This window comes from Plutella xylostella, chromosome 13, assembly GCF_932276165.1.
Source record: "Plutella xylostella chromosome 13, ilPluXylo3.1, whole genome shotgun sequence".
NCBI lineage: Eukaryota > Metazoa > Arthropoda > Insecta > Lepidoptera > Plutellidae > Plutella > Plutella xylostella.
This window is the reverse complement of record NC_063993.1, coordinates 6,844,272-6,857,065: the sequence shown is the minus strand read 5'-3', so window position 1 is coordinate 6,857,065 and position 12,794 is coordinate 6,844,272. Positions and strand designations below refer to the sequence as shown.

Below are 12,794 nucleotides of genomic sequence, written 5' to 3'. Positions count from 1 at the left end.
ATATGCTCTATACAAACGAACAAAATCCACCCACCCATGTCACACACTCGTTAAGTGATGATAATAGTCTAATAAACTTAATAAACACCCACAAATCACTAGCAAATCAAAAATAAATAGCATTTAGAAAATTTTGTTGTAACTGTCAGCCTTTGTTTGGCACAGATTTTTCATTTGTTTCATTGTTTGGCACAGAGAACTGACGTAAACAGGCGCCTCAGCAAAAAGGACAAAAAACATTTACAGCTTAACGTTTCTTTCTTACGCTTAATGTAGCTAAGCGTCTCTTTTTCGCAATGTCAGAACTGTCACGATTATACCCCTGTGGACGTAACCCTTCTTTGGAGGCCAGCGGCCAACTGAGTCAAACGTCACTTGTGTTTATGATTTTATAACACAGAAAGCCGCCATAGATATTTGTATGAAGATTTGAGGGAAAAAAATTGCTTAAGTTTGGGATTAATTTACACAAAATAAGTGTGTGTTTATTAAAAAACAAGGTATTTAGCGCCTAGTCCAAGCCTTTAACTTTATAATATGATAAAAATCATATGAAAATTCTTTATAATTACGACACAGTTGTTACAATACGGGAGTGTGATTTTCTGGTCTTTCGTGATATTCTGAATTTTATTTACAGTTATCCATAATCATTTACTTGAATTCAAATCATTCAGCACCTAGCTAGACTCTTCGGCTACCTGTGTGATTTTTTTCAAGGTTGTAGAGCATCGTTTACTACATAATTCTATGACAATGCCAACCCTCGATTACCCCTTGCTGACCCTTAAAGATAAACACGATGCGACGTCGCGTTGTAAAAACGGCACTAGCGGGTGTGGTAATGAAAGAGAGCGAGAGAGTGATAAGATGCGAAGTCGTATCGTGTTTATAAAGGGGCGCCCTAAGATATCAGGTGTACTTTGTATATGTCCAGAGCACCCGGGTATAAGTAGCCAATCACTGACAACTTGGCGCATACTGCGATGGCAAAATGTTATAAATACCACGATGGCAAAATGTAATAAATACTCGTATATTTTTATTACTCGTACATTTTGCCATATTAATAGTATCGTAATAAAAGTTAAAAAGCCCGAGATGAAGAAGAAAAGTTAAGAATAATTAAGTTCCTTCCAAAAATAAAAGACACATGCGCAGATACTGCGTTATTATAATACCTACAATACATCAGTGATTCATTTGTTTGGTTAATTATAAAGTAACAATATAAGATACAATTACAATAAACCCAATTCGAATACTGCATACAAGAATAATTTATGGGCTGTGCGAGCTGGCACGTTACCATAAACAAGCTATTAATTATTATTACGGTCACTGTTTACTTTGGATCGGATGCATCATGTTTTAGTACTACAAAATAACAGAGAATGCATTTATGCAGACCCAACATAAACAAAGTTATAAAACTGAGTCAGTGTATAATATAAGTGAACCAATGATGATGTTTCATTCAAAGTTACACCATGCCTAATTTCAAAGCTTCGATGCCACAAACAAATACACATCTGAAGTACTTATGGGAAGCCACTTTTTTAAGCAAACAGTTGAAATAAACTCAAAACTCACCTAGAACAAACCGGCACGCAGCACCATTCCTTTCGCCCTCAACATGGTCCCTATCCACGTACAACTCGCCCAAAAACTCCTGATCCGAAGGCCTCTGCAGTATCGACAGTTTAATATGGAAGAAGCCGGCACCAGCGTGCGGTGAGGTTTTCTCAGTCTCCAGAATGTACTCTTCGACCAATTGCGGTTGGCAGTCGGGCGATGGGCGTGGCCTCTCATACGCTCTGGCCAATCGCAACGCGGCTGCGGGCTCGGAGGGCAGGGCTAAGGGTTGTGGCTCCATCTTCGGCGGTTCTATTGGTTTGAATACCTGTGGAATTTTGTAATGTTAGTTTTGGTATTTATTAGAGCTTCTAATGGGAATAAAAACGAATAATTTAACAGGGCGTACAATGTATACCACGTAATGGTGAAGGAAAAATCTAAGGAGCAAGTTTTGTAAACCACCAATTCAGAAACTTTGTGTTGGCTAACGGTCCAAAGTCCTCTCAGCACCCTATATACAACATACGTCGATTTAAGTAGATAAACTTCTCTCCTCTCCGCCTATCGCACTACCAACCACTTTCTCGACATCACCAAAGGTTAACTGGTAGAGAATGCTACTAGCATTAAGTTCGCCTTTGTACAATGTTTTTATGTGCAATAAAAAAAAAAACACGCACTCACGCCTTGTACTAATGTACTCCCTTGCGGGGTAGGCAGAGGTGCATTGCTGCACCCACTTTTCGCCAGAGTGTTATGTTAGTCCCAATGTAATAGGGGGCGGGCCTATTGCCATTTTACGGGCACATCCAAGACCCGAGAACAAATATTTGTGTTTAAACAAATATCTGCCCCAGCCGGGAATCGAACCCGGGACCATCGGCTCAGTAGTCAGGGTCACTAACCACTACGCCATTCGGTCGTTTTATGTGCAATAAAGAATTTATAATAATAATAATAATACCTCCGGCGGTTTCTTGGGGAACTTGGAGGTGAGCCTGGTGTGCGGCAGCGGCTGGCGGCTGTTCCTGGCTCGCTGGCGGTGGATCAGCTCCAGTAGCTCCAGGCCGTGGTGGTGTGTGAACTGGTCTAGTTTGCGCTTGCGGTTTATCGCCACCTGGAGAAAAGACAAAAGACATTTATTATGGACTAGCTTTTCCCGCGAGCTTCACTTCGCCTTAAAAGGTTTTTCCGTGGGATTTCCGGGATAAAAAATAGCCTATGTTATTTCCCATGGTCTAGACCATATGCATACCAAATTTCATTCAAATCCGTTCAGTAGTTTTGGCGTGAAAGCGTAACAGACAGACACAGTTACTTTCGCATTTATATTATAGTAGGTATAAGGATAAGGATTTTTCAGGCAGAACGAATGGCGTTGTGGTGGACTCTGTTCCGAGGGTCCGGGTTCGTTATAGGCCTGGGCAGTAATTTTTTTTGTGATGCATGATATCATGAAAGTTGTGCTTGCCAAGCTTGGAGATATGCAATAACGTTTGTTTTATTTACAGTTGAAGGGGAGGGGAGAGACCTACATGCTAGGCGCGCTAAATTAAAATAATCCTGTCTGGAATGTTGTGTTATCTTCCAGATATTATAACAAGTATATTGGCTTGGCTCAATCAATTTTATTTATTATACTGATAAATGTTTACAGTATTGTATTTTTTTTCAGTACCTAGATATATTACCACATGGAAGGCATCTTAAAGATGAAGTGTTTGTTGATCAAAACAACAACTTAATGATAACATTGCTATCGACCGGTTTCACTTGAAAATAAAAATAAATATTTAAGCCCGCAACTATACATTATGATAAAGTCAGCCTTGATAAAACATAAACAGTGATAACAAATACAAAATAAAGAATATATCCTTGCCCTTTACTTGTAGAGCGATTTCATCTAGTAGTAAGAACTGGAGAGCTTCTCCAAATTAACACAATACAATGATTAACCTCTATTACAAGGTCATAGAATTGTGATTAGCATGTCAGTGTTCCGATACTTCGTAAAGAGAAGGAGACTCTGAAGATTATGCTACTTCTTACTTATTAGAGTACCCCATCTGTGTGTGAGAGGCTATAACTTTAGTAATATTTTTAACATAATTAACCTGAATATTCACTATCAACTGATTACGACAGGAACAGGGTTGAAACATCTACACCTGATCCATTATAAAACAGATCAGTAAGGTGCACGAAAGGAATCTCATCGAACGATGTTACATCTGTTAATCTTATTAACATCCGACGCACTCTGAGCAGGCCGCGAATGAAGCTAATCTGTGTGATAAATAAAATACGCTGTTCACTCAACCAGTTTATTTGCAAGACTAACTCATGTACTTTATGAAGCTACCCTACACTACACCTCCACCCTTAAATACTAACATAGTCTGAATACTAACAAACTTATATTACTTATACATATAAATTGTAACCAGGTACACTACTAACTAAACATATAACTTATATCCTACTTTTCATAATAACTAGTTGAAGAATACAAACTTGCATTCGGTAGGTAGGTACCTAACTACTCCTTTCTCGACAAGGGCACAGGTGATGACTCATTTAGAGCTGTTTACATTGATAATAAATAGTATGCTATACAAAATAAATCGTTTACTTATATAATATCTATATCGAGACAGACAGTGATTAGACCTTAATAATTAATAACAGAGCTGCTTACATTTAACTATGCTATACAAAATAAATCGTCTATATCTATACCGAGACGAACAGGAGGCCTACGGTCTCTTAATGGGTAACGACGTTCCACGGGCGCGGGAGCTTGGCTTTGCTGTGGTGCAGGCGCGGCCGGCGACCCCCGCCCCTCGCCCTCGCTCGGGCGCCGCGACCCCCCCGGCGGACCCGAGTCTGCGCTTACCCCCGGTGACTCACTTGGGAATATGAGCGGAGATACCACTGTGTTGGCTAAGTAAGGTGATGCTGTATTGTCTGAGGGTTCTTCCTCTCCTACTGGCCGGATTTTTAATTGGTCTATATGTCTATGTATTACCGTTCCATCTACCAGTCTGACATTGTAGTCCGTAGTACCAAGCCTATCGACGACAACCCCGGGGCTCCAGCGCGTGCCCTGCGAGGCGCGGTAGTCGCGACACCACACGGCCTGGCCCGGCGCCACGGCTCGCTGCCCGCCGCCCGCCGCCGCCAGCTGGCGCTGTTGTGCCGCTTGTACGTGCTGCTCCCTATCTGGCTTTAGCTTGTCAAGCCTGGTCCGCAATGTACGACCTTGCAACAGCTGAGCGGGACTTTCCCCAGTGGTACAGTGTTCTGTATTCCGATATAACAATAAAAATCTACATAAGGCAATTTCAGGGTCAACTTTTTCTAATAAAGCTTTCTTTATAACTTTTTTACAAGTACGTACGGCATTTTCGGCTAATCCGTTTGATGCCGGGTGATAAGGAGCCGAAAACGTTTGCGTGATTCCGTTACTTGACAAAAAATCTTTGAATTCTATGCTGGTGAAGGGCGGTCCGTTGTCGCTTACCACTTGTTTTGGCAGGCCAAAAGTAGCAAAAATTTCTCTTAATTTAATTATAACTTGTTTTGCTGACGTCGAAACCATTTTAATTACTTCTATCCATTTTGTACAAGAGTCAACTAAGACTAGATAGGTGTGCCCTGCAATGGGTCCCATGAAGTCTAGATGCAGGCGGGTCCAGGGCCTGTCCGGCCACGGCCAGGCGCGCGGCGCGTGGGCCGGCGGCGCGTCGGCCACGGCGGCGCACACCGCACATCGCGCACACGTTTCTGCTATCGCTTCGTCTATCCCCGGCCACCAGACATAACTTCGACTAATTGCTTTTGTTTTTGTTACCCCCATGTGTGAGTCATGTAATTCTTTCAATACTTTAGAACGGCATTCTGATGGAATTATGACTCTGTGACCCCACATCAGACATCCTAATTCTATATAAATCTCGTTTTTCCGATTGAGAAATGGTTTTAATTCTTTTATTTCCGTTTCTTTTGGCCAACCGTCTTTTACATAACTAATTACCCTACTTAACAATGGGTCCCGTTGAGTAATTTTTTTAAGGTCATTATAATCTAATAATAGCGCATCGGACGCAAAGTGTAAATAGGTCTGCTCCGGTTGTTCACCTAACTTGACGCTATCACTTTTGTGTGCCGAGATCATTCTCGATAAACAATCCGCCGTATTTTTATCTGTACTGACATATTCTATGTTAAAATCGTACGCTGATAACGTTAATGCCCATCTTTGTAACCTACTGGCAGTCATACTTGGAATACCCTTCCCGGGGCCGAAAATGCTCACAAGAGGCTTATGATCAGTTCTCAATGTGAAATGACGCCCATATAAATATTGATGTAATTTCGTAACTGCAAACACAATAGCTAACGCTTCCTTGTGTATTTGGCTATAGTTAATTTCAGCGGGCGTGAGTGCGCGCGACACATAGACGACGGCGCGCTCGGTGCCGGCCGCGTCGCGCTGCGCCAGCACGACCCCCAGCCCGTGCGCACTCGCGTCGCACGTCACCACCGCCTCCTGCGAGGGGTCGTAGTGCGCTAACACACCTGTACTAGACAGAAGGTTTTTGATTGTTACGAACGCTTCCGTTTGTTTCCTGCCCCATATCCAAGAATTATTTTTCTTAAGTAACTCATATAGAGGAGCTAAAATAAAACTTAAATTCTTAATAAATTTCCCGTAGAAATTGACCATTCCCAAAAATGACCTAAGTTCATACAAATCCTTTGGGGCCCTCATTTCCAGGATCGACCTAACCTTCTCCGGGTCCACTCGAATACCATTTTTATCGATTATATATCCCAGGAACTTAATTTCATTCGTAAAGAATACGCACTTTTGTTTTTTTATCTTCAAACCGTAATCTCTAATGCGATCTAAAACTTTATACAATGTTTCGATGTGAGATTCTAATGTCGAACTTGCTATTAATATGTCGTCCAAGAATATCACTACATTAGGTATATCCTTAAATAAATTTATCATTAAGCGTTGAAATATTCCGGGACTAGATGCCAGACCATAGACCAAACGATTGTACTTAAATAACCCACGATGTGTATTGATAACTGTGTATTTTTGCGGATCGTTTAATTCAACTTGGTTATATGCTTGTGATAAATCAATCCGGCTGTACAGACTACTGCCATTTAGATTCGTGAATAGATCTTCTATTTTTGGCACAGGATATTTATCGACAGCTAAGTAAGGGTTAAGGGTCACCTTGTAATCCGCACATATTCTCAAGGAGCCATCCGGCTTGTTGGCTATCACCAGCGGGGTGGCCCAGTCCGACGACTCGACGGGTTCGATGACCCCGCTGGCCAGCATGGCGTCGAGCTCGGCGTCCACGCGCGCCCGCAGCGCGTACGGCAGCGGCCGCGCGCGGCAGAACACCGGCGTCGCGCCCGCCTTCACCACCAAGTGCGCCGCCCCGCCCGTGAAACGCCCTAGTCCACCTTCGAATAATTCATTATATCTGGAATGGATATCATTCACATGTTTATTTATGTTTGGTACAGTTGGAGAAGCGGACAAGTTATTTAAATTAAATTTAGGTATATCAACCATTAATTCTGTGAGCCACTGTCGTCCTAACAAAGATGTCGTTCCCTTATCTATAACATATAAATCTAGCGTTTTAGATAAGCCTTTATATGTGCATTGAACTTCCAGGTAACCTAATGGCCTAATTTTGGAGCCATCATAAAAGGTCAAACTAAGTACACATTCTCTTAGGGGTACTGCGGGGAAACATGCCTCATAGGTTTGTTTACTAATACAAGATAAAGCAGAACCTGTATCTATCTCCATTTTCAACACAACATTATTTACTAAAATGTTTAAACTGACCGGCTGATAGTTCCTCAATGACATTTGATACACGGGTTCGTCGTCCTCTTGCTCCCCGTCCTGGGCGCGGTCCTCCGCCGCCGCCGGGTCCTCGTCCCGCAGGTGGTGGGTGGGCTGGTGCCAGCGCCCCCCGCGCCGCCGCCCCGCGCCGCCGCCGCCACGCGGGCCTCGCCAGGAGCCGCGGCCGCGCCACCCGCCCCTGCTGCCGCCAGCCGCCGGTGGCTGTGCCGGCTCCGGCTGTCTTGCGCTGCCGCCCCGCGCCATGCTCGCGCCCGCGGCTGCCTCGTCGGGGCACATTCTTCTCAGGTGGCCGGTCCTCCGACACTTGCTGCACTCGAACAAGCGGAACCGACACTCGGCCCAGCGATGGCGCGCGTCTCCGCAGGCTGCACACCCCGCCGCCTGCACCCGGTGCACGTCAGCCGATGGCCGTTGCGCCGCCTCGACCGCGTGCGCGTCTCTGTTGGCCGCCTCTATTGTGTTCGCTAGCTGCACTGCTTTCGAAAAACTTATACCGTCTTCCGCAAATAACCGTTGCCGTATAGTGTCACTATTTATCCCGCACACGAATTGATCCCGTAGATTATCGTCCAAAGTGGTACCGAAATCACAATTCATCGCCATTTTCTTTAAAACCGCCACATACGATGACACTGTTACGTCACACGCCTGCCGACACTGCCTAAACCTAAATCGTTCGGCTAAAATTGAAGGTTTAGGTTGCAGGTGATCACCGACGAGATTAATTAATTCACTAAAACTCTTATCTTTCGGTTTATTCGGGCTGCACAAGTTCACCATTAGCTCGTAAGTCGCTTCACCCACACACGCGATTAATGTCGGCACTTTTAAAACCTCCTTCACGTCATTAACTACAAAGTACATTTCAATTCTTTCGCAGTAATTTCGCCAATTTCCCGAACTAATATCAAACTCGTTTAATTTGCCGGCCATTTTTGTTATTTTTAATCCTCGTTCGCCACTGTGATAAATAAAATACGCTGTTCACTCAACCAGTTTATTTGCAAGACTAACTCATGTACTTTATGAAGCTACCCTACACTACAATCTGACAGACCAATAATTTTACCACGGTGACGGTACCTATGCTCTTTTTTGTAGCCGCTAAGGGGGGACAAGAGGGTGACAAACCCTAGCCTAACCCTTGTATTTACCACCACCATCCCATCTTAACTTCTCCATCCTAATCGCACTACTTACCTGAGAAAACCGTCGCGCCTGGCGTCGTATCCGCGGCGTGTTGAACAGTCGCGGCGCGGAGTGCAGCCTGGCCGACAGCAGCCCGACCGCCGGTCGAGGGTCTAGACATAGTGGTGGTGCTGTCGCGAGGACTAAGGCGGATTCTATCGCGGCCCGCTCTTCTGTCGTGCCTATGCACATTGCGTCCGTTATTATGCTCTGTGGGTGGAAAGAATGTGTTATTTTTATAGTTATTTTTGGTTAGGAAGGCATCTGACAGGTTCCGGTTTGAAAATAATGTGATTTTTCCATAGTCTATTGGTCAATAGGAGAAATTAAATAAACTATAGGGCTTATACACAAAACTACGTCGCATCGCAAAAATCTGCTACTTTTGACAGTTTTTCAGGGCAAATGATTCCTGTCACAGTTTTGTGTACTTACAAGAACATAGTGAAGAGTAGGTAGATTATAATTCTGATGAAATATTAGATTTTATGGGTTTAATTAAAACAGTCATGTGGTATAGACGGTATAGTGGAAGAAACGTTTACAGCCCACCAGACACCTGCATAATTATGTTTACTTAGTAATTGTCAGCTCTTTATAGTCCAGACTATACTTGTTTCACTTTCTTCAGCTTTTTCGTATACTAAACTACTGATAAATGCAAACCAATTTACCTGATTTGTAGGTCTCAATAAGACATGGTGTGTATCGCACAAGAAGTTTGGGTAGGCCTGCCGGTAGTCCCTTATTTGCGCAATGACACACCCGGAGTAGAATAGACAAGAATGTTCAGTCTCTAGCAGGTCCATCAGGACCACTGGCAGTTCTTCATTGTCTATGTAACTAAGGAGTTCCTCTTCTTCGTACGGCCATCTTGTTGTTTCTATTAGGGCTTCCTCTTGGTTTGTTGCCTGTTATGTTTGATTTTTATTAATGATTATGTTTTCTACACCTTTGATGGATATTCTAAAGGAGCATATAGCACAGAAATCTTTATAATATTAGTATGATAGTAAATGGATGAAATTAAATCTTCTCTCGATTATTATAATTTCCATATTGCAAGTATGTTGGGTTTTATAAAGACTATTTATTGTTTTGCTATGTTTTAGCTTATACTTGATCAAAAGGTGAATAAGCTCTCACTTAGAGATAGGTATCAAATATGTCTAGAAATAAAAAATAATTAAGCTTTTTATCTCTGTACATTGTTAGATGGCTTAATGTTTCTGTTTTATTTATAACCATGCAATATTACAATTTTGCTATTTCTATATATTTTTTTTATTAAAGTAAAGTAAACTTTAATCATTAAAAACTTATGTAGGCACAGATTTAGAAATTCGCTAATCTCCTTATTACAAATCATAGACTAGATTTGTCAGCATTTACAAATGTTTTTAGTCCAGAGATTTCATACTATCAGTAGTCTAAAGCCAGTTCTAATCAAGAAGTAGCTTTAGTCTATATTTTACAATAAGGTGGTATGTGTCTGGTAGGAGGTATAGCTGGGAATATCAATGGTTATATACTTTTACAAAACTTACATTTCCATCAGGTGAATGCATCTGTTGGGAATTCCCATTAATTTTCAATGATAGAGAATACCCTTTATTGCCAGGATACAAGTTAATAATTAATGTGTTCAGGTTGTATGTTGCGAGCAACTTCTCCAACAAATATGATGTTGTCTTCAACCCTTGCTGAAAAATATAAAAGGGAAATTACATACTTTAACAGCTAAGTAAATAAATTATTAATTTTGATTCAAAATGCCTAAGATAATTATGAAACTATTATTTTATTAATAGTAGGTTATCTACTGTAATATCAGGTTCAGTGTTAGTTTATGCTTGAATTGTGTACTTATCAGAGATTATTACAGTAGATCCACTCTCAAGGGAGATGCTAATAACCTCAACTTAGAGTCTTTGAGTAAAAATCACTTCATGTTGGTGGATTTAAGAAGGTGTTCGGTATTTTTCGTATTAATGATGTTCTTGACTTGTTAAGTTTTTAATTGTAGAGATTCTACTGTATAAACTTATACTTACATAGTTTGATTGTAAAGATTCATCTCCACTTAGCTCTGTATAAAGTTCATGAAGTTTTTTGAATAAATCAAACTTCCCAGTGGACTTCAGCATGCCGGAGCTGGAGGAACTCCTGTTGAACTTCGTTCTGGAATCATCAACTGGTTCAGATAGATGCATCTTGTCATGGGTCCAAGTCATCTTATGATCCTGAACCCCACTATCGTATGATAACCCCGCGTTCACATGTTTGGCTCTATTTAGAATGCCCTGTAATGAAATTACCACACAATGTTTTTAACACTTGAACTAAACCAAATGTAAGCAAAAGAATACGATTATAGAAAGAAACTAGAGTAAAACCTCAGCTTCAAGTGCCGCGTGAATTAAACCATCCATAGTGACATTAAAACAAATATTATAGTGGCAGTAACTTTCTTAGATAGATTAATGCATACTACTACTATTAGGATTAAATATTAAGTCATGATTTTAAAGAAAATTTAATATGCTTTATTTATGTTTCACACTTTGTATGACAGTAAAATAACATGTCCATCAACATTTTTTGACAATTACTTTTTTTTATAGTGTTGTCATATCATCGATTACAATAGATCGACTTTATCTTGTCGCGAGCCGTATCGCCGCATAATATAAAATGAAAATGAAAAAATCACGCCTGTAGTAATAATCGATTGAGTTTATTTCGAAATATTATGCCGAATCAGCGTTTTACAGGAGCTCGTTCAAGATCGCAACTTGGAATCATAGGCCTATGTGGGAGCTCAGTCGGGTAAGGGCCCGCTTCACATGCCAGAGATGGAGGTTTGAATCCAGGCGCTGACATGTACCAATGAAATATTTGAATTTAAGTTCAATGTATGCCATCGTTCTTACGGTGAAGGAAAACCTCGTGAGGCAACCTGCATATCTAGATTTAGCACATCTAGGTATGTGTGTGTTGGTGGTGGGAAATGGTCAAAGCTTAGGAAGACGGTTAATGGGCAATGGCAGGCAATGGGTCGCTTACATCTAACGGTAACGAGTACAGTGGCGAGTCAGTGTCTTCGGCCGATCCTCGACCAATGAACGGCTTGCAAGTGACCGAGTGCGCGGCCGAGGACACTGACTCGCCACTGTACTCGTCAGGTGTAATCGACCCATTAAATAAATAAATAATGCCTTGTGCATCTTTTGTTGGTCTGAGTGCATACATGGAAGTAATAAGTAGTTGTACAAACTTTCATGGGTGCATAACTATGGTTTGTGATAGACCATTATAAGTAGACCATAGACTTTTTACTCAGAATAATAACGTGCGTTTCATTGTGTTTTGTTGGCAGCAATGGTTTTTAGTGTTGCCGCAATATCTATAATACAATACCCCAAAAAAGGTGATTTATTGTTTATGTATGAAGAAAATTATTTCTTTGACCGCTATTATTTTGATTTTTCATGCACAGCTGAACTGAATTGAAAAATTAATAGGGAGGTGGATACTATTAAGGACCAAGAAATTAGGTACATTATTAATAAATCAAGAATAATAATATAATATGTGGGGACATCTCACACACGGCCATCCGACCCCAAGCTAGGCAAAGCCTGTGTTATGGGTATCGGACAGCTGATATTATGTACACAAATAAATAGATAGATTCATACGAAAATATAAATATCAACACCCAAGACCCGAGTACAAATATCTGTCTTTTTAACAAATATCTGCCCCAGCCGGGAATCGAACCCGGGATCTTCGGCATAGCAGTCAGGGTCACTAACCACTACACCATTCAGCCGTCTAGCCGTCAGAATGACTGAAAATTGGTAGGGTAGTTAAGATCCAAGAGACGGACAGATATTTTTTATCCTGGACTTACCGACACATGAACTATAGGTTGGGGTTCAACACCTTAGAATGAAATACATTTTTAAATTCTGTTTATTTTAAGGCAGTTTAGTTTTTATTTTATTTTGGCTGCAAGCAGGGCTCTGCATTACCTACCTTATGGATGTCCTACACCTAACTATCCATAAAATCATAGTACCTATCTAAAAATCCTTCATAGATACATGGACCC

At 41.3% G+C, this 12,794-nt stretch overlaps 1 protein-coding gene across 1 annotated transcript in view; it reads right to left on the bottom strand.

The window, feature by feature from the left end:
• The window catches only part of LOC105387610 (transcription factor SPT20 homolog), a 39,440-nt gene extending 28,178 nt beyond the window's left edge, over positions 1-11,262 (bottom strand). The window contains exons 1-7 of the mRNA XM_048625036.1: positions 11,074-11,262; positions 10,732-10,980; positions 10,225-10,380; positions 9,352-9,588; positions 8,690-8,887; positions 2,543-2,695; positions 1,594-1,903 (exon numbers count right to left, since the gene is read on the bottom strand). Of these exons, the coding sequence (XP_048480993.1) occupies positions 1,594-1,903; positions 2,543-2,695; positions 8,690-8,887; positions 9,352-9,588; positions 10,225-10,380; positions 10,732-10,980; positions 11,074-11,109 (1,339 nt within the window). The 5' untranslated portion in view covers positions 11,110-11,262. The remainder of the gene's footprint in view (positions 1-1,593; positions 1,904-2,542; positions 2,696-8,689; positions 8,888-9,351; positions 9,589-10,224; positions 10,381-10,731; positions 10,981-11,073) is intronic.
• Positions 11,263-12,794: the final 1,532 nt, after the last annotated feature.